Genomic DNA, 22,224 nt, shown 5'->3' on the forward strand with positions numbered 1-22,224 from the left:
GGGTTTTGCACCCAGCATGATGACATGTCTGCCTGATGCTTTTGATTGCAGTGATACAAAATCTGTATTCTGCTGCTTATGGTAATTCCAACTTCAGAGTAAGATGGCTGACTGTTGTCGAAACAAGATCTTTCCAAACAAGATCTATGTATGAAGAGACACACTGGATTTCAGACTGTATGGTCTAAATAGCATTATGATACATGGATTGCAGTGGTTAACAGGAGGTTTTACTGTAGTTAGTAAGCATTACAATATTCGTAGTTGAACAACTTTAGGAGTGGATTTTTGCACTTCATGTCTAACATGTTAGTATGAGTTTCTTCAGGTTGCTTGTGTATATGATCCATTGCATATTAACTTACCTATTACAAAATACGTAGGTGTAGAGTATAGCTGGCTGGGGACTAAGTGGACTGAGTGGACTAAAGAAAGATCATATCAACTAATGGTGTTCTGACCAACCTGTTTTCCTAAGGAAGTGTAGCTCATGCATTTGGGTTGTGTTTGCACTCCTATTGGTCTGTGTTCCTTTCCTCTCTCAGACACCCTCGCTTGCTTTTTCTTTCTTACCTGACATTAATTTTAACTGCTTCAGCCAATTTCAGTGCAATTTGGAAGAAGGGACAGAGGCCTTAAATACAATTACACTCTGGCAGCAGAGGAGGAATGCCTGTGCAAAAGGCTACTACATAAATGTGTTCCAGATTAGATGAGAGAGGTGTGATTAACTTTTGCTTTTAGAAAGGCACAAGATCAAATTTTCATTGTTTTTACTTGAGGGGAATTTTGAATGACACCCCTCAATTTCTTGTCCTTTTTCAACCTTTATGTAAAAAATTCACATTTCTTTGGTTCTAATGTGTGTGAAACCTCTCTTGGAGTTGTTCCCAGGGAACAATCCTCTTTTTAACAGATGCTGGTATTTGGATTCTGAATGCATACACTAGGTTATTGCGCAGGTATATGCTCCCTTAATAAAAAAGAGATAGTGCATTTTGTGTACAGACTTTTGCTAGGAAAGCGAAGGTTTTTGCAAGTATGCTCTGTTTCATTTGTCAAAACAGTCATTGGAACTAGTTCAAATCAGTACTAATGGTTAATTGTGACAGGTCAGCTTTCAATATGACCTATAAATAGAGCAAACTAATATTAAAATAATGTAGACATGGTATTATTTATGTCTTTGCCTCTTAATTTCTGTTTTGGAAAATATCAATTGTAACATAGCAGTAGCTACATTGTCATTATGAACCATAGAATTATAGTCGAGTTAAAAAGGCCTGTGGCTTTCTCTAGATAACTTTTCTGGGTTTGGGCTAATTATAAAAGCAAGGGAACTTAATTCCAGGCTGAAAGATATAACATTTCAGACTTTTTTCCATGTTGTCATTGAACCTGTTCAAATAGAGTTTTGAAATCTGTGATCTTCATTGCAGATCACTTCGGCTTCTTTTATTGGTAGTTATTTTCAACAGTTACTGAAAGGATTTGTTTTGCTTTGTTTTCCAAGAACTTATGGTTCCAGCAAGCATGCTTTTGCTTTAAACAGAACGTAAGGGTACGATGCCTCAAAATTTGAAGGGTTTAGCATATGCTACTTAAGCAGTCTGTTTGTGTTGAACGAAACCAGCAGACTTTTCCAGAAAAAGAAAATGTTAAGTCTGGATAGTGTATTTTGAATTCTAGCATCAGAGGCAAATTAATTGGAATAAAGTAAGCATTCAGTTTGCCTGAAGCATACTTTGTACCTGCTAGTGTCATGCTCTTAGAAGAATGAATTTGCATAATAGCACCCAATTATTTACACTGAAAAGAAAAACTTTGGGGAAACAAGAGCCATCTGTAACCTTGTTCTCTAGTTACTGATCAGAATTGTATGTTTTTAAGTATTGATCTTTAGTAACTATTTAAAAAAAAAAAAAGTTAACAGGAGAAATCAGGTTTAGTCAGTACTTAAAACTAGGTCAGCATTGAATGGCCAAGCATGGTAGGCAGATTACATTAGGGCAGAATACACTCACAGAAGTTAGTTACACAGGTACAGATCAAGGCAGTGTAACCAAAACTAAATTCCTGCCCGTAATGTCTTATAAAATATTCATACTTCCTAAAACTGTGTTTGTATGCTTATGTGATAAATCTGTGTTTTATTGTAGTTTCATAAAAAAGCATGGTTTGAAACTTAATTTTTCATTTATATTCATATAAATGTGACTCAGAATTGGCAAAATATTTTTCAGCTTAAGCACTTACTTGACTTGGACTGAATACATTTGCTTTTTTGGCTTTCTTAGTTCGCTGCTGCCACAGAGGATGCTCTTTAAACTGTCGATAGTCCTAGGTAAAATTATGCACTGTTTTGATACAGAAAAAGTTTGAAAGGAATATCCAGGAGGAAGAGCTAAATGAAATAAAAGTTCTGCCTCTGGAAATACATGAATTATTATTGCTTCCAAGTTGAAACATTTGTGGGGGGAGTTTGGTGTTGGTTTTTTGTTTGTTTGGTGGGGGAGTTGAGTTTTTGTGTTTGTGGTGGTTTTTTTGTTAAATACTATCAAAGCTTACTCTGAAGTGTATGAGGCAATGCTAAAAATTTACTCAGCTATCATCCTAGGTCACTCATAAACAACTGACTCTGTAATGCATAAAACTTTTCATTTACGTTTTTAATACAGGATTTAATATACACATGACCAATAGGTTTGTATAGAAAATCATCTCTGCAGCTTGATTCTGGCATTACTGATAGGCCAAAACATATTCCATGGTCTCTTTTAAAGAAAAGACAAGTCTCACCTTAGAAGAAACTATTACTAGTTCCTGGTTGTATGACTAGTCCAGTCTAGGCTGTTGCTACTTGAACTAAGGGAGCAGTTTGTGAGGGATGTGTGTTGCTCTAAGAGACAGTGCTCTGGAGGAAAAATATGCTGCTTAGATTTGAGCATTTCATCCTAACTGCTGGTAGCAGAGCAACACCAGAAATCTTGATGCCTGTATTATTTTCCATGCTTTTGTAGGGATGAGATATCAGGCTTTACCTTTTTGCGTATTTTGCTGAAAAAAAAGTGACTTTTTGCTTTATGCTGGTTCTTGACTGGCTGCAGTTCTATTATTGAAATCTTTCCTTCTCTCTTCCTCCCAGCAGAATTTTACCATTAACTGTGCATTCAAGAACCAATGTCCCAGCCCATATTCATTCAGCTTTAAGTGGTTCAAACTACTTTAAAAGCTTGTCAGTACTACACCTGGAATGTGTAGAGAAACATGCTGATTTGTGTGACTTGCTTATGAGATGGTTACCACAGAGAGGGATGCTTCACTGTTTTATTCAATTTACATATATCATGGAAGCCATATACATTAAAACTGTAAAAATTACCATAATACTAGTTCCTTTAAATTAGTGGCTTTGGAAAGCTACCCTGTAAATAGATGTGATTATATTTACTACAGATTCAGTCAGCCAAATAATCTCTGTGCTGAACCTCAAAAGGCCTACAAAATGTTCGGACATGTACACTTGGTTTGTACTAATAAACATTTATTCATTTGAGTCTCTGTTAATATGCAAAATAAGAATTTACTTGCTTTGAGTTTCTCTGGAGGCAAATATTTAAGATCTATCAACCGCTTAGGCTCTTTTAACACAGTTCAGCTTTCAAGATGTGTCAGAACTTATTTCTGTGGGGTTTAGTGACAGTCCAAAAACGCAGAGAAGAAGAAATGAGGAGGCAATTAGAACTCATTCATCTGGAGCAGTGCTAAGGAATGGTAATCACCCTCAGGTCAGGTCTGCCTCTTGAGATTTACAAAACAGCCATTAAGAGTTCATGTGGTGCTGCTTCTTTCCCCCTCCCCCCCGCCCTTCTCCCCTTGCCCAGTTTATTCTTGTATGAGTTCTTACTGTCTTACGCTAAATCCTGCTACAGGCTTTGCACTGTTGTAGTACAACTCCCATGTGCTTTGAGTGTATAATCTAATATATTCTGTAGATGTGTTACAAGACTATTTGGCCTTTTACAGACTTGAAATCTGCAAGTTATTGCAGAATTTTGTTTCTGGGACTGTCAACTGCGTTCTCCCTCAATTCTTCGTTCTTCCTTTGGCATCATCCATCATAGTCTAATGCTTCTTTGTAATGCGAGTAATTTTGAGTCTCTAGGCATATGGTAGTCGGTTATGGGTGTTCTATTTTGCATAATTTGTTCTTCAGCGAAGGTGACGTTTGTCGGTGTTACAGTTATTTATGTGTAGCTGATTTTGTCCTTATTTATGTTTTGAGGTGTTAACAGTGATAATTTAATAGAAAAATTATTAGCTAGAAAAATCTAGAGAAAGCACAACTAAAAAATCAATTTTATCATGTTTTTAAACTGCTTGTGAAGAAATTACCTGTATGTTACATTCCGGAGGGAGGTAATTTGTTATGTTCAGCTAGTTGGATCATTTTCTGCAATTTTGTGGTAGAGAAGAATTATGTCCAAGAGCACTTAATATGTCTTTTAAAGTAAGGGTCACGTCTACTCTGTAATAAAAACTTGCCTATTCCATCTGATTTCTGTGTAAACATTATACACTCTCTTCATGTTTGTGTTTTCTATAATGAAGAAGTGAAGAGGAAGAACTTCCAGCTCTAGCAAGTGAAACACATGGAGATGTGGAGGGGCATATTGTGAAGTGTAGAATAAGCATCAGAAGAAACTAGCTGAGAAAGTAAGAAAATAGGAAAAGGACAGAGAAGAAATGAGGAAACTTCTGTTAATTCAAGTCTCTTATTTAAAAAAAAAAAAGGGTAAAAAGAAAAAAGCTGAACTGTGTGACTGACAGTTTCTATGGTTTTGATCATTCTTTGCAGACTTCTTGAAAAGACCACTGGAGAATTATGTGAAAAAATTAAAAGTACCTGTTCATGTGATTCGAATGGAACAGCGATCTGGATTGATTAGAGCCAGATTAAAGGGGGCTGCTGCTTCTAAAGGGCAGGTCATCACCTTCTTAGATGCTCATTGTGAATGTACAGTAGGCTGGCTTGAACCTCTGCTGGCAAGGATCAAAGCTGACAGGTAATTATCCACTTCTTGGTCCGTGTTGGTTTTCTTGGTTATTAAGAAATGTTCCAAGTATTACAATACAGCTCACAAGCAATATCTACATTCTGAACAGCTGGAGAAATTCTCATTGGTGTAAGGATAAAAGGCTAATTCAGAAAATTCATATATCTGAGCAGTAACCCGGTAGTTGCACACTAATCTGTTAGTAAACAGCATATGAAATAGACTAGATATTATGTGTGGTGTTACAGATCTCCATTTTGTTCTTATGGTTGTAGATAAAAATCACTTTAAAATGAAACATTACAAAATACAGCATTACTTGATGAAAACACTGCAAGTACTAAAGAATCTTTGTCCAGCATTGTGCTGAGACATAATACTAACCTTTAAGTTATCATTAATACACTTTCTTTGAGACTACAGTACATAAATTGTTACAATTTGTGCAAATCTGTCGACTAAATAGTCCTTTTAATTTAGTTACAACCCCTGAATCTTTTTACAGAGCTTTCCATGAGAGGAAGCCTGCTTGAGGGCAGTTACTTAAATGTCTTTAAGATGATTATAATTAGTTTCTGTGAGTTTGTGTTTTAGTAACATCAGGGTAGTGCACAAGGAAGCCTCTTTCTGTAAACCTTGATGCAGTAGTTCTACTTTGTTAACAATGACTATTGTTTCTTAGACCTGAGAGCATATAAGACTACTTTCCCAGAGCTAATGACCAAGTTTCAATTTTAAAACATGCAAGTTACTTTGACTGCTTAACTAGAAACAAAAACCTCCTTCTCTATACAATCACTGTGTAGCACTGAGAGAGCTGTGATCAATTTTTCCACCTGCAAAGGGATGAATATTTATTTATGGTAATAATGCAAATGCTATTTAAAAAAAGAGCTAGTATTGCCAAAATTTTATTAGAAAGACACTTTTTCCTTTAGATTAATTAACTCCAATTAGCAAGACGGAATTAGAGTATGTCTCATGGCAATAATCTATTGAGTACTTTTGTTAAGAGGTGGCATTATAAAAATCTAAACTATAACAAACCAAAGCAACAAAAGCCCTACCTTCTTGGACACTCTAATGAATAGGTTTTGGTTCTTTCCTTTTTCTAGGAGGACAGTAGTGTGTCCGATCATTGACGTAATTAGCGATGACACCTTCGAATATATGGCAGGTTCCGACATGACCTATGGTGGATTCAACTGGAAGTTGAATTTTCGTTGGTATCCTGTTCCTCAGAGAGAGATGGATCGACGGAAAGGAGACCGAACTCTTCCTGTTAGGTAATGAGAAATTATTAAATGGGTTACAATGTTCACCTGATGTTTGCTCATAGTCTTTCCAGGTTAATCTATAAGTCCTTAATGAATTGTGTTGTAGCATCATTTTTGACTGATCAAAGGAACAGCATAAAAGTTCTTCTACATGAATTGGTTGTTGGTAACTTTTGGCAGCAATGAATTACTGTCTTTTAACTAGTTTTTGTTATACTGATGCATGGGTTTTTATTGAAGTTTCTTTTCTAACAAATAACATTTTGGAAAGATGCATCCATTTATGGCATGATTGTGTATTTGTGTGTGTGCATACATATATAAACTTAACATCTTCAAAGTGCATGAGTGGGAGGTGAATTTATACTTGGATGTTATGACAAAGGTTAATAAGAAAGAGAATTTGTGTGTCGTGTACTTTTTAAAAATTGCTAACTTATATATTCTGGCCTTACTGGCCACTTCTGAAAAGTGGGCAAACTTTACTTACCATGGAGTTGAGGATATGGCCTTTACTGGTTTTTGTTTGATTTTCATTTAAGAAATCAAGAGATCTTCCCACAATATGGCGAATTGTAACACACCCCCCACCCCAATTTCTTTCTCAGGGGAAGAAAGCCACACGCATTTTTAGTTAGGTTGTGACCTAGCTCGTATTTTATGTGTCTTCTTGAAAAAGCCCAAAGTGTTTCATGAAAATGACTAGGAGTAGAAAATAATCTATGCTAGAAGTGTAAATAACTTGTATACTTGAACTACAGAGTTGTATTGTTAGCCTAATATACAATTTACCTATTGTGTAATTGTTGACTTAGAAAAAAAAGGAAATCTGGGAGAAATTCAGCACAGGGGAAACCAGCACAGTTTTATTTTTCATACCACTAAGGATTTTGTAAAGAAAATCTAGATGTAACCCTGACTGTATAATTTTCTTGTACAAAGCAATAATTGTAAAAGCAAGCAGTGCCACTTCATGGCCTCCCATAAGTTTCATGAGCAGTTGCCAGAAGTATAAATTTCCTGTAAGAAACTGGTTTCTTTTTTGTGAGCTACCAGCATTGGAGGCAGAAGTCTTTGTCAGGAATAGCAGCAGCTTTCTATGGCCTGTTTTTCTATGTGGACTCCAATTTAAAGTGAGAAAATAAGAAGAACTGTCACTAACTGGTTCATCTCTGGAAAATTTTGAGCTAAGAAGTACATTAATGGTAACTGGATTTGGATGGAAGCCAATGAGAAGGAACGTGTTGGGAACTTGGGAAATTAAAAGCTATTTTGTCATTGTAAGTGTGAAATTTATTTATGTTTTTAGTGACTGACACTTACTTTTTTGTCTTCTTTTCCCCCACCCCAGGACGCCTACAATGGCAGGAGGTCTGTTTTCAATAGATAGAGATTACTTTCAGGAAATTGGAACATATGATGCTGGAATGGATATTTGGGGTGGAGAAAACTTGGAAATTTCTTTCAGGGTAGGTAAAACTCTTCAGTGTTTTGTTACTCAGGACAGTGCATCTTGAGTTCTGCAAAATCTTATCTGCTGCCTGCATCAGTGTCCTCTCCTGTTGCAGTTAGCACTTCGCTTCCTGTCAAGTTCCTCCAGTGGTGATACACAAAGACTCTGTTTGTCAGTGAGAAGTGCATGGTGAATAGTTTGCAGAGCTTTGTGATCGAAAGATTGGGGTGCTCATTCTGAAGAATGAATGTGTGTGTGTGTTAAAAGGAGTTGTTAAAAAAGCCAATTGGGGGAGCATAAGTTAAGGGTGATACCACCAGTGCATGGTTTAATATGTCAGTGAAATGTGTACCTCTGTCCAACTCTCCTTGCTGTTTTCTAACTTAATGACTGCATGTGTTCATTTGAATGCGGACTTAGCCAGAGTTGTTCTCACTTTTGTTCCTACCAAATTTCCTATTTCCTTTTGTTTTACTTACCAGTTCAGAGTGTGTAGGTGGATATTTCTGGAGTAGTTCAGCTTTCCGAATCTGTCGTGGTCAGAGGTCTAAAATAAAATTGAAATTACTTTCAGAAACTACTTGGGAAGTGTATGTTTTTTTACGTGGAGATCCTATTTTATAATGGACGTTTCTGGACAGAAACAGTAACCACCTGTTACTTCCTGTGATTCATGTGACATTCTCCTTCACTGTCAGCTTGCCCAGTTCTCTAAAGTAGTCTCTTGCTGATGCATTATTGCTGTGAGGCCTGACATACTCTTTTTTATGTGACCTTACTCAGGCTTATGAGCATCTTTATCTGTTGAGCAGGAAGCAGGCATACGTTTCTCTTCCATGCAGTATGTATTTGTTCTAGACCTCAACTAATGTTGTTTCTCCAAGTTGAACAGAATCAAGTGATTAACATTTTGAAACTTTTGTTTAATGACTTGAAGTTATACCATTATTGTTCTGTCACTTTCAGATCTGGCAGTGTGGTGGCACTCTGGAAATTGTAACTTGTTCACACGTTGGGCATGTGTTCAGAAAAGCAACACCGTACACTTTTCCAGGAGGTACAGGGCAGATAATCAACAAAAATAACAGGAGACTTGCAGAAGTATGGATGGATGAGTTCAAAAACTTTTTTTACATCATTTCCCCAGGTGAGAAGGTCTTTGGTTATGAGAAATACCTATTCAGAGTTAAGATGTTATTACTGCTGGGAAGGAACATGAGTAAATGTTATTGCTTTGAAGTTTGTCTGACAAAACTCAAGAAAGATGTACGAAAAGGAAGGTCTTAATTGAAAAATAGTTTTATTAGCCAGAAAATATGCCCTGAAGTAGTCTTTGTTTTTTAACGTGCACGTAATTTATGAATGAGCTTCCTATGCAATAGAATTAAAGCTCTGTGGAACATCAAAAAGGTCAACCATAATGCTAAAAACTAGCCATCCTAATATGTTTTATAATGTGCTGCAGTTTGACCTCTGACCTCTGTGTTGTAGGCATTCCAGGTTGAATAGATCAGAAGTGAAATGCTGCAGCAGGAGTAGCAGAAGTTAACATCATCTGACTTGGTGGAGTTTGCATTTAACTATCCAGAGTATAGGGGCAAGTTGCCAATATACTTGCCTATGATGGTATTTATTATGTTTCTTAAAATTGGTGTTAAGTAAACAAGAAGATGTAAAATATGTGACCAAATTTCCTATAAACTCAAACTTTCTGGGAGAAAAAAAAATCAGGAAAAGAAAAGAGGCTTGGGAAATACTGAATTATTACTTTCTACTACAGAATGTTTTTTTTGTTGCGTAAAAGGACAGAGAGACAAACTTTGGGTGGCATCAGACATCCTTTCTAAATACGTGAGACATTAGAGACATTTGACCTTACATACCAAGTGGTAGTTCTATATGGCACATCTGCTTTTCCAAAGAAATCTTTAAAACTAATATTTCCTTATGACTTGCCTATTAAACCTGCGTTAGTATTGAAATTTAAAAGCTGTAATGCAATGCAGTATGAGTCTGAACAGTGTCAAATTTTAGCTTGCAGATTGTAAGAATACTTATGAGAACGATTGACTGTGTGGATTTATGGTGGGTTTTTTTGTCTTAGGAGAATGTATCACTCAGGACTGTGTAGGCTTGGTTTTTTAAGAAAAAAAAACCCCAATCTTGCTACTACTCAAAGCCTCCTAGGTGAAATCAGAAGCTAACAGCTTATGATTACTGCTTTGTGTTGTTATTAATGAAGCATTATAAATTCAAACATGACACAGATGTTCAGGAAAGTTGTATATAAATAGATAGATGCAGTCATTTTTGGTTAAGATTGGCTTTAGGCATCCATGTCAAGCTAGATACTAAAATGTACTGAGTAGCTGGAACTAACTATAAAAATAATCTAATTCTTAAAAACAAATTAATGAACACCATGATCAGGCTTTATTACTTTATATATAATCTGTAAAGTCTTTCCATTTCATGTGCTAAGTGTACAAAAAGAAGTTGTTACACTATTTGAATTCTGTAGGATTGTTATTTTGATAGGACTTTTTTTCACAGCTTTGCAGTATTGTGGTATATATGAGTTCTCTTGTTGGAGAAAAGGAGTGAAAGAGTTTAATTTAAAAGAGAATGTGGTAAGATTTTTGAAATGGTGAAAGTAACTTCAGCAGTTATCTGTAACTGCACTATATATTTTCTTTTCTTTCAAAAGACGCTTGTCTGCATAGTTTGTATGCTAATAGCCTGAATGAGTGTTGGATAGAGATGTGTTCTTGCCAAGCGCCTCTCAGAGCATCTGTGCCTGCCGGCTGGCGCACAATCTCATTTGTGTACCCATATCCATATTGACACTGCAATGAAGTTTGATACTAGAATTCAAAGTGTTTCAAGCATAGGGTCATATAATACCTGAATAAGTTGGGTTATTCTGAAGTTGGGTTATTGCCTGGGCTGTGAAGAGAGTACTTAGTACTGTGGATCACTCTCTGTGACGATATAATACCTGTTGTTTGGAGAATGAACAGATAAATGTACTCAGCGCTGCTTATGCCTCTCCCCAAATCCATGTAAATTGTGAGAACCAGCAGGTATTAACTAGAAAGGACTACTATTTCAGGAAGTTCACAAACACCTTGCTGTTGTTATTCTAGTATCTCCAATCTTATCAGAGCCTTGCAGACCCTGATCTTAACCTGTTGACAGCAAAATAAGGTCAGTGTAAATTTCAGTCTTCCTGGCCAATAGGAACTCAGTGACTCTCTGCTACAGTGGCTTATATAGCCATACTCTGCTTTTCCAGGTATCTTTCTAATATAAAAATGTAAATGTTCAGTTCTTGCAGAAGGATGGTGTAGTGACCCTCTGGCAGAGTCCAGGGTGTGATCTGTAAAACTCTTTGCTAGTACAGAGTGTACTTTCAGTATTACTGTGACAGTGTCATGAGTTCTTGCAAGGAGCAAGGTGAGGATTTTAAGCTGATGCTTGTTTGCAAGAATGGGTGCAGATGAAAAAGGAAAACCGCCAATCCTCTGTGCACCCAGGTTTTTTCTTGTTAGTTGACATGGATGAGAAAATTGGATTTTGTAGGAGGTAATATGCTGACAGACATCATTGAGCCTAGCTAACAAGAAGTTTTTTTCTTCCTTTATATCCTTTCTCTTCTGCACCCCTAAGACTGAATCACAGAGGGATTGGTCCAGAAAAGCAAATTTAAGATTCTCAGGTAGCTTTCCCACTTCATGTAATCTGTGTTGTCTGTGGAAAAAAAACCAAAACAGCTTACTGCTTGAATGATAGGAACTCAAGAGACTTTTTACTATTGATGTAATGTAGTTAAATGGAAAGCTGCCCTCTTGAAAAGTAAGCCTGTAATCCTTTTTTCTTTAGTAAGTACAGCCTAGTAGAAATTGTTACTTGTCTGTTTTAAGCTTTCATGCATTTTAGAAGCCATCTCTCTGCTTAAAATGGTTAGCTACAGATGGAGGTTGGGCAGGAAAGTGTTGCAGCAGCTGTTGCTCAGCCAAAATCCAGTCTATCTCGTTGCACGAAACAGCTATTCTCCACGACAGTAATGGCACTAGCTGTAGTCTTTTTTCATTAGCTGACAGCTTTCCTCACAGTCATGTGTTACAGCAGGGAGCTGTTTCCCAGACCATTTCCTCTTAGGCTTTCAGAAGACAGATCCATCACGTGCAGGTGAATAGTCTGATTCCTGTCTCCAGTCGTCCTGTTCAGTGAACTCTGCCACTTCATTATTCTAGTACTGGCCTTTCACCACTTTCTCCAGTCTGAAATACTAGGACTAGATTGTCCACGGTGAGGCTTCGCTAGATGACGATGTCAGTCTAACAGCTTGCTCTGAGGGGAAAGTGCTTTGCTTTTCACAGCAGGTGACAGGGATTCACCTCCCTTTCCTGGTTGATTGTTCATCTGTGTCGACTGCTTCAAGTTGAACTTGTCAGGATTGCTTGTTCTGTGGGCTGGCTCTCTACTGGTTATGTTAGCACCTGTGTGCTGCGCAGGAGGCTGAGCCTGAGAAGAAGAAAGCTGCCCCTTTCTGCAGCAGCAGCTGCAAAGCGTTAGGCTGGCACACCACAGCTACCTCCCCCTGACCTTCTAACTACTAATTAATGATAAACTGACAGTTGTAGAATTTGCTGGTATCCTTTACCTAAAGGTGAAGTGTGGATACTTTCAGGCTGTGTGGCTTCCCCATGGTGTGTGTGACTCTGGGTTACAGCTCCTACGTGCACTCCCCTACTCCTTGTTCAGCATGCATCCTTGTCATTCAGCAGCCTCTCACATCCCAGCTGGTGAGCCTGGGTAGAGCCTTTCTAGCTTGTAGGGAAGTTAATTTTACTGTTGACCAGAAGTTATCTTCCATTGCACTGGGGCTAAGTGGGCAGCCGATGGCCTGAGAAAACAGCATTGCAGAATGACCTGAGCAGGAGCCATCTAGACAAAGACATATCCTAAAAACTAGATCAGTATGCCTAGCTTCTAATGCTGCATGCACTTGTCTCTAGCCAACCATAGTAAGTTCAATGTATGCAGACTGCAAATGGATCATGTCTTTATTTATGGTTGATAGGAAGGACAGAGAAGGGACTGAGACCACATCTTGCAGTGTAGCTAAGCCTATGTTCAAAATACGTACTGAATGATTCCATGTGTTCTTGTTTTCAGCTAGTATTCCCTATTAGTGTTAATTGGGAATGCAAATAATTTAGGCATTTGAATTGATTTAAAGTTATTATTGCTTATTGAGTTTCATAATACTAAATAAAAACAGGTTCTATGATTTTTTTACAGAAGACTAGCTTTAGATGAAAGTTTTCCTACTGTGTTTTTGAACATGATTAAGCAATTTATAATCACGATGAAAACATCATGCTTCCTTTTTTATTTTTTTTCCCCCAAAGCAGTTTAGCATAAATATATTGCCACATATTAAACTTGGCAAGAAAATCTTCAGCTCTTTTGAAATTTTGAGGATGGCAAATCTGTTGCAACATGGCTGGTGGGAAGCTTAAATACAAGGTGGCAAAGAAAATGAAACTGAAGAAGTACTCATGAAACAACATTAGATGTATGTTTTTTGTAAAGATATAAGGAAAGACCATTATATGTTACTAATCGGAGTAGTCTAATACTGCATACCAAACTTCAAGAATAGTGGCATAACAAGCAAGTGCTGAGATAGATCTTACATTTATACAAAAGAACTGCTGATGGTGTGATTTGATAGTTTGATGTGGGGATTTTTACATTATCAGTATATATTTCTGAGGCATCTTTAAGCATATGTGTGGGAAGAAAAGGCATAAAATTTTCCTACAGCAAATAGCAAGCTGTGAGACAAATAGAATAGTCATCGAGGTCCAGGCTGTTAATGTAATTAGGGTTTGGGGCAGAAGATGGGGAAAAACCCCAACATTGTGTGTTGAAAGACAACAGTGGCAAGGACTGTTAAATAGTATTTCTGATTATTTTTTTTTTTTAAATGAACCAAACCCAAGTATTTGAAAGAACAACTAGTGGCCATGATTTCTCCTCATGAAGCACATACTTGTAGAGTCTGGCCTAATTGTCTCTTGGGAGGAAGATTTGAACTCGTTTTGCGGTTTGTAGGGGATTTTTTGTTTGTTTGTTTTGGTTGTTTTGGTTGGATTGTTTGTTTTTCTCAGCCTTTAAAAATGTACAAAACCGCTCGAAGGTATATATCACTGTTTGTGTATGTAAATTTTAACAGTTTGTGGATGGAATAACGATTTAGTCATGTACTTATTTTTGTGTTTTATACTTCGCAGTTTTCCTAGTTTGGTTGTATTTGGGTTGGGGTTTTGTAACAGAACTGTTACCTGTAAGTAACCGCTGCTGCACTGTATAGTGCAGATGTATAGGAACACTCAATCTAGTTTTGAGTAATACACATAAGGTAACATACATAGAAACTTAAATAGAGTGACTCAGCCTTGTAAGAGGACACCCCTACAGCAACTATACCAGTTTTGCTACTCAGTCCATCTGCTAATCTCATGCTAATTGTAGTCTATATGCGTGTATATGGTTTGGTGCAAATCTAACTTCAGAGAGGACTTTTTTTTTTTTAATCTTTTCATCTAAAAATGATAAAATGGAATATAATGCACATCTTTAATTGTATTGGAGGGAAAAGCAGCTGGCACTTTTCTTTCTAGGCAGTGACATTTAAAACTACTTTAAGAAACAGTATGCTTGTATGCTATTAACTATCACTTTGCATTTAATTGTTTGTGAGTATAACTTTAATTCTTACTGCTATTCAGCGATGTGACAAAGCCTTAACAGTGTTGTTTTCTGAAGGTCAGTAGCAAACTGATGAATGAGTTCTGAATATCATAAGGTTGTTGTGAGGATGGCATAACTGTTTCATCCATCAGCTGCTTTTTGGTCACTGAAAAATGAACAACTCCATACTTAGCTGTGTTTGGTTGGTACAGCCTTTCTCTTCTTACTTCATTACTTTTTGAAAGAGTGCTCCTTTTGGTGTAGAGCAAATATTTGCTTTGGTGAAGATAGGGCAGTGTTTTGGGGGGTGGTTTGTTTGTCTTGTGTTTTTGGCTTGAGGATTTATTTTGTGACTGGAAAGCCCAGACTGAAACTTCCTGGGATTCTGTTCCAAGAGATATTTCATTAAAGAACAAGCTTTCCTTTAATATGGCATCTTTGTCAAAAAGCCTTCAGAGTTTGGAGTATTGGGGATTGTTTTTGTTGGATTTTGTTGTAGGTTTTTTGTTGGTTTTTTTTTTAAAAAGCCTGGGTAACTTTTCCTTTTTTTTTTTTCCCCCTGGAATATTGAAAATATTAATGTTTTTATTGATATTTACAGACATTTAGCTGAAATTATGCCATTCTCTCTCCTAATTGAGTAGAAATACACCATCTGCTGGCAGGTCTATTTAATAACAGTGTGCCAACTTAGAAATGACTCAAACTCAGTTTCAAAGGTCAAAAATTGTAGAGGTAATTCGCAGTCCTCTAAGTGGAAGGATTACTGAAAAATGTATGGAAGTCTATAGCGTGGTGGCCAGCTGAGCCATATTTGTGGTCTATGAGGGGAATTTAGATTGCTAAAACTTGGTTTTGTTCTTTTTCCTTTGTTTGGGTTTTCTGGTAGTGTATTAATTTTGGCCGGTGTGGTATGGAGTGTAGTGTGGAAAATACAAAGAGAACATGATGCCTGAAAACTAGCAATATCTTACCCTTAATTAATTAAGGTTATTAGAATATCGATGACAATAGTGCTTAATTCTGGTGAGGCAAAAGTCTGTTGATCATGCATGTCTTCCTCAACCCATATGCAGATGGGACTGGCTCAAAATAATTTTCAGAAGGAATTAAAATAACCATAAAGGAGTGGGAAGATACAGGAAGAATGAGCACTTTGATAAACAAGTAAAGTAGAAAAAAGGCAAGCAAAATACCACAAAAAAAAAAAAAGATAACAGTCCTAATGGTGAACATACTTCCTGCAAGTGCTGCAGTTATATTGAACAAATACTGAATTATTAAAGGCTTAGTCCCCTGTATGAAGGCTGTGTTCTGACTGTCTCTTTGTGCAGTTAGATAGATGATGAAGGGTCCAGCAGGTGCTGCCTGGCTTACAGAATTAAATTAAAATGGAATTCTCCTTGCTCCACAGAGGCAGACTGCTATGTTATGCTGCATAGATACACACCCTATTTGCCATAGGGGGGATAAATTGGCATTAGTGACTATAACAGTTTCAGCCTTTCTCTTCTGATAGCATAGTAAGCAACTGCATTCAAATTGTTCCAGAAACCACAGGTAAGAAATTGTCGTGTGAGCACAGATGTAGTGTTTCCATCTTCTGAATAATTATCTGGAAAAAGAAGTTGCAGGTAGTGACTGACATATCCTCTCTGAGAATATAAACAGCATAATGCTATATTTAAAATAAATAAAATCATCCCTTTGTTTGGATGACTTTCTAAAGAGTGTCTTTCATGCAAACAGTGAATTATACTGATGATTTTTGTGTTAAGTGGAATTATAGAATGTTTGTTAGCAGCCACTGAACAAAACTTTGTTTCTACAGGTGTTACTAAAGTTGATTATGGGGACATATCATCACGACTTGGACTGAGACGCAAACTCCAGTGCAAGCCTTTCTCCTGGTACCTGGAGAATGTTTATCCTGATTCCCAAATTCCACGCCATTACTTTTCTCTGGGAGAGGTAAGATTTTATCCTGTGTATTTATCTACCCTGGGTAAAGTACATTGCACAGCAAGTTGTTTGTATTCTGAACTGAGTAGCACAAACAAATTATCTCCAGCAAAGTTCAAGTATCTTGCACCTGGGCTCCTGTGATTTGCAAAATGGGGCAGAAAACAGAACTTTGGTATACAGTCCTGGAATTTGAATGTTTTCTGTTTTTTTTATTACAGTACTTAGTGTCACATAGAAGGACTTTAGAAATATTCCTTCAGAAATGTATTGTTATGGAGAACATTCTGTATAGCATTCTCTGTATAGTATGAACAGAGTTTTGCTTAAAAAAACTAGACCAGGTCTAGCTGGGGCTTTGCCTAAAAAATGCTCTGAGTTTTACCCCAAAACTCCTCATCAGCGACCAGCAAATTCCTGTGATCCATAAGCCTTGCTGGGCATTTCTCTGTTTCTTTCTTTAAAGTTTCTTAAGTGTAGAAGTAGTACAGATGATGTTCTCCTAAATAAGTAGGCACCTACTTTCCACTTCAAGTTATATTGAGCGAAATATTGAGCCTGTTGTAGGGTGATTTTGTACGTTTGTTTTTAAAAGAAATGCTTTTGAAAACTGGAGCAGCCATTCATGTTGCTGCATGACTGTCAGGAGACTTGATGTTTGTGCCTGCCTACTATATAGTAATACAGGGATTAAGGCTGTAACTCAAGAAGTGAGGAAATTGAACCCAGTCACCCTTGCTTTCAAAGGGAATTAAACCCACCATGCCTAGGAGAGTGCTTTAAAACTTCTGAAGGTTTTGGGCTGGAGACTTAATTGTGTCCATTCTGTTGTAGCTGAGTCTTTGAGCGAAAAGAGTCCCCAGCATGGAAAGATCCCCAAAAGAAAGCAAAGAAACAAACATGGTTCTGCAAGCTGGTAGCTTGAAAATTTGCTTTGGAGTTTTGGGCAGTGGTCTCTCATTGTAATACGGTTCCTGTGTTTTATATTTCATTCACATAACTTCTGGCGTATAGCTGAGAGAGCTGTTTTGATACAGACCTAGTTCTCTTCTAAAAGTAACAACCTTTGGTGATATGCTCTTTTCACTTGTAGATAAGAAATGTAGAGACAAATCAATGTCTGGATAACATGGCAAGAAAAGAAAATGAGAAAGTTGGAATCTTTAACTGCCATGGAATGGGTGGCAATCAGGTGATAATTTTATTTAATTTTTTTTTTGTTTTTAAATATCTTAATGTATTGAATTATTTGGAACACTACTTCTCATTAGGACAATTGCTTGATGCTTTCAATAGTTATCTTTAGAATATGCTTAAGTTGTAAAGTTTAGGGAAACCCTTATCAAAGAAGATGCCTGTAAGAGGAAAAGCATCAAAAGATTTGTTGGTGATTTGCCATTTTTTGAAGCCTGATTGCAATAGGGTTTAGACCAACTTTCATGTCAAAAAGGAAATGACAGGAGGAGGAGACTGCTACAAGCTAGACTTCACCTCCTGTAGATTCTCTGGAACTGTCTTCTGGTTAGACCTCCTATCGGTTATCAGTTCTTTAAAACAAAGTGCCTGTTCCCAAAATGCTGGTTTTAATACACATTTTTCTGGGTGTCAGTTCTGGAATTTATTTTACATCTCTCTTCTGTTGTACTTTTGTTAAGAAGTCTTGAATTGTTTTCCAGTATACAGAGATTATCTACGCTGGGGATCCTCCTGTTTCTTTTTTTCAGTTCCTCTCATTCGTTTTCTGTCTAGGTTTTCTCATATACTGCCAATAAAGAAATCCGAACAGATGATTTGTGTTTAGACGTATCCAAACTTAATGGCCCAGTAACGATGCTCAAGTGCCACCATCTAAAAGGAAATCAGCTTTGGGAATATGATCCAGTGGTAAGTCTTCTAATGACTTGTAAATTAGAATGAGACAACCTGGGTTTTCACATGAGCCTACAAAGCAACATATTCCAGCATGGGACCACTATTTGACAGCCAAAACAGGAAGCAAAGTCAGGATTTAAGTTCCTTCTGTTGCTGTTTTATCATGCAGTTGCTCAGTGGGCGTCTATATTGATTTAATTAGCTGGTGAGTTTTGGGGAAACTTTTAGAAGAATATTTTCTAACTGGAGAAAGATAGTATGCCAGTGTAGTGTTGAGATCAACACTGGAAAAGTATTCCAGTTATCTACTGGACCAGTAAAAGATAATGCTAACAATCTTGTGACAAATTCAGCACATGGTGTCTTACCTTGCACAAGGTTAAAAGGAAATAACTGTTCTAATTTAAAAATCAGATATTTGTTTTTTATGTATAAAAAATTATCCCAAAATTACAAAGAAAATGTTACATTCCTAATTGTGATGTGTTTAAGATAGAGATTCTTAAACCATTTATTTTAATTATTCTCTTTCTTGTACATAATGTTTAAATCTACTTTGAAGTTCCTATGTTGAACTGCCAGATCTAGAAGTCATTGACTGTTGATCCATTTATCATTAATTTGATTTGCAAGCCCTAAAACCAATTTTGTTATTGAGTAGTGCAGTCAAGAACTCTGGCAGTTAGAAAAAATAGTTCTCAGGCTTGTTAATTCAGTTATTGCAAAAGGCATTTACGAAACATGATTGCATAAGTAAGATTAGTAGGTATTGGAAAAGATGTATGTGAATTTGTACACATCCTTTTTTGTTGTTTAAAAAAGAAAATATTAAAAAAAAACAAACCCATAGGTACTAAAAGAACATAGTGTAAGGTCAGTTTTGTGTCCCCAACTGAGAATGAAGCATGCTTTTGAATACATATTCAATGTGTTCATTCTAATCTGATCAAAACTACTATTGTAACTGATAATTGATGTTGTATATCTTACCAGAATACTTCTACTTAAAGAATGGTGGATATTGCTTGATAAAGAACATCATTTACAAGTTCAGACTTTTCTGTTTTTCATAGAGCAAAGCTTTCATTATCTGCACCATCAAATAGCATATTTAAGTGTTTTTGAGGGTTTGGATCTGGAGTCAGTGACCATGGGGTCTTGTCTAGTTCCTACTTACCTATGGAAGAATTTTAATTGCCACTAGAAGCTTTTGGTTAGCTTATGCCTGGTGATTTTTGTAGAACTGATTTCTTTTTATTTTGTCTTCAAGAAATTAACCCTGTTGCATGTGAACAGTAACCAGTGCCTGGACAAAGCCACCGAAGAAGACAGCCAGGTACCCAGCATCAGAGACTGCAATGGCAGCCGCTCCCAGCAGTGGCTGCTTCGCAATGTCACCCTTCCAGAAATATTCTGAGAGGTTCTAAAGAAAAGCAAAGATTGACTGGGCTACCTCGGCTGATACTTTGACTACACTGTTAAGTAGCAACAGAAGAAACTTCTGCTCAGCAGAATCTGCAGTTTGTCAGCTGTTAGAACTCCTGCAGCTTCTCAAGTAGCTGTGAACCAGCCTTCCTATATAAGGATGTGAAACTTCCACACATACTAGCGAAACTGCACCCACTGATGTTTACAAGATCGAAAGAGTTTCTTCCAGCAAATAATTTAGAGAATGTTTGGACAGTGGAAACATAATCAATGAAATAGTTTCTCTGAAGAGCTGCATATCGTTGTAGTTTGCTTGCACATCGGTAACCTCTGCTGAAAGTGCTGTTGTAATGAAGAAAGTTCCAAGAATATTTTTTTCCTGGTTAGCAGTGGTAACCAGACTACTAAATATAGATATACAAATAAATGAAAGACAGCTGGAAACCAGATTCAGTAACATGAATTAAGAATTCTGTGGTTTAAAAACAAGACGTAAACAGGGTTTAATGGAAACTAAATCAGAACTATGAAAAGTACAATTTGTTATAGTGAAGTATCAAATTTATATGTAGATTTTATACCTCAGTGGGGGAAAATAACCATGTCAAAAGGCAATTGTTTCTCTTTTTCAATTGTGTGATAGTCCATAAATACAATTTTTTCTTTTCTTTCTGGCTAGTCTAAAATTCTTTTGGGCGCAAACAAGATGAGCATAAGAATAAACTTAGCTCTCGAATGTCAGATCAACATTTTTCTTTTTTATTTTAATTTCTTGGCTGTTGGAATTGTATCTTTTTATTACTGTCTGAAAACTGGAGGTTTAACATGCTGTCTACCTTTTCTTTGTCTAAACCTGCCATTTCAGTTTATACTTGGGTCACTCAGCTTATGGACTTTCATGGCCAAACAAAAGATTTAAGTACACTTTGAAATTAAGTTAACTTGATGGAACACGCTTAGCGCCCAAGCCTCATACTACTGTACTACGGTTTTATTTTCATAGCAATAAATTTTTTTGTTCCTTGTTTGATTTCAGTCAACGGAAAGCCAGAAGAAAAGATATATGAATTGGGTAGCAGGGGATTGGCAAACCGAAGGTTTTCTGGGATCCTTTTTCACTTCATTTTCAGATGTGCTTCATTGTCAAGTGCATATTTAGATTAGACTCTGAATTGTAATGTTGATCTGCTACTTTTTTCTAATAAAACCTAAAGAAAAATAGCTAAATTGGCATGGTTTTTAAAGTTAACGTAGCCAAAAGCAATATGACTATGTCATTACATTGGTCTGCATTTTTTAACTGGATTGTTTTGTTTTGTTAAGAAAAATCTGTGTGGGCTGATCTTGAAAATGAGCCACTGAACGCTCAGAGTATACATTGAATTTTCTTTTGGAAAGAAAAATGAGATTTGCTTAATGGAGAGGATATTTTTATGATAAATGTCATTGTTTGGCCAACTGTCCTGTAAAGCAAATTAAACTTAGACTCATGCAAAATTTGTGTGGAATTATATTTGGCTGTTACGACCATTTTAGATTTTCTATTCCAAGTTGCTTTAGTCAGTGTTATCTCCATTATTTCTGCAGCCATATGCAAGAGGTTTTGTACACAAAGCAGGGGAAATGCTAACAAATTGCGGTATTATGTTGCTACTTCAGCAACATAATGAGATGTTGTGGGATTAATGTCAGATAAAACATCTAAGTATCTGCTTGTCTTTCATTGAGCCCTGTGTTTGGATAGCTCTGCAAATCTTACGAGGTCGAAGTGGGTTTATGGAAGTAATGGTATGGTACATTTACCAGAAAGATACTGAAATGTGCCAAGATGGCTTAACAAAAAAAAGGTCGTAGTGGCTATGTGAGAAGACTTACTCCTTTGGTATATTGGTAGTGAAGAGGATGGGATGGGTGATAGTGTCATCATTTGGAATTGATAACATTTTCTTGCTTCTTAGATGCTCTGTCATCCCTCCTGCTTTTATACTGTTTCTCAAGTACGGTTTGCATCTGTCTGATACTGCATATTAGCCAGCAAAATAATTGATTTCAGTTTTCTGCTCTGTACAATGGTAATGATGTTTTGTGTCATGTTTTGGATTTCATGTCAGTTTATCTTAGCAAACTAGCACTTTTCAGGGTGGGGGAGGTGTTGGTGTGTAAAAATGAGTTTATATATTAGTTCAGAAACAATTTCCCAAACTTAGTATACATCCCTTTAAAAACATTGCCAGCAAAGAGGCTCTGAATCAGAGGTGGGTAACCTTTCATGGAGTGAGAAGCAGGAACATCAGAAGTGCAGTGTAAAAGTCCTGTAAGTTTTCAAATTTTTTTAATTTGGTGTTTCACTTCTCATATGTATATGGCACATCACTGAACACACAGATACATTTTCACTTTGTAATTATGA

The 22,224-nt window shown here is 36.7% G+C and overlaps 1 protein-coding gene across 2 annotated transcripts in view; it reads left to right on the plus strand.

Annotated features, from left to right (window-relative positions):
* The window catches only part of GALNT1 (polypeptide N-acetylgalactosaminyltransferase 1), a 58,110-nt gene extending 36,799 nt beyond the window's left edge, over window positions 1-21,311 (plus strand). For both annotated transcript variants that reach the window (XM_010019566.1, XM_010019567.1), the window contains 8 exons: window positions 4,859-5,066; window positions 6,173-6,343; window positions 7,686-7,803; window positions 8,754-8,934; window positions 16,384-16,523; window positions 17,608-17,706; window positions 18,264-18,398; window positions 19,657-21,311. In XM_010019566.1, coding sequence (XP_010017868.1) covers window positions 4,859-5,066; window positions 6,173-6,343; window positions 7,686-7,803; window positions 8,754-8,934; window positions 16,384-16,523; window positions 17,608-17,706; window positions 18,264-18,398; window positions 19,657-19,803 — 1,199 coding nt within the window. In that variant the 3' untranslated portion in view covers window positions 19,804-21,311. The remainder of the gene's footprint in view (window positions 1-4,858; window positions 5,067-6,172; window positions 6,344-7,685; window positions 7,804-8,753; window positions 8,935-16,383; window positions 16,524-17,607; window positions 17,707-18,263; window positions 18,399-19,656) is intronic.
* Window positions 21,312-22,224: the final 913 nt, after the last annotated feature.

This window comes from Nestor notabilis, unplaced genomic scaffold, assembly GCF_000696875.1.
Source record: "Nestor notabilis isolate BGI_N333 unplaced genomic scaffold, ASM69687v1 scaffold15368, whole genome shotgun sequence".
Lineage (NCBI taxonomy): Eukaryota > Metazoa > Chordata > Aves > Psittaciformes > Psittacidae > Nestor > Nestor notabilis.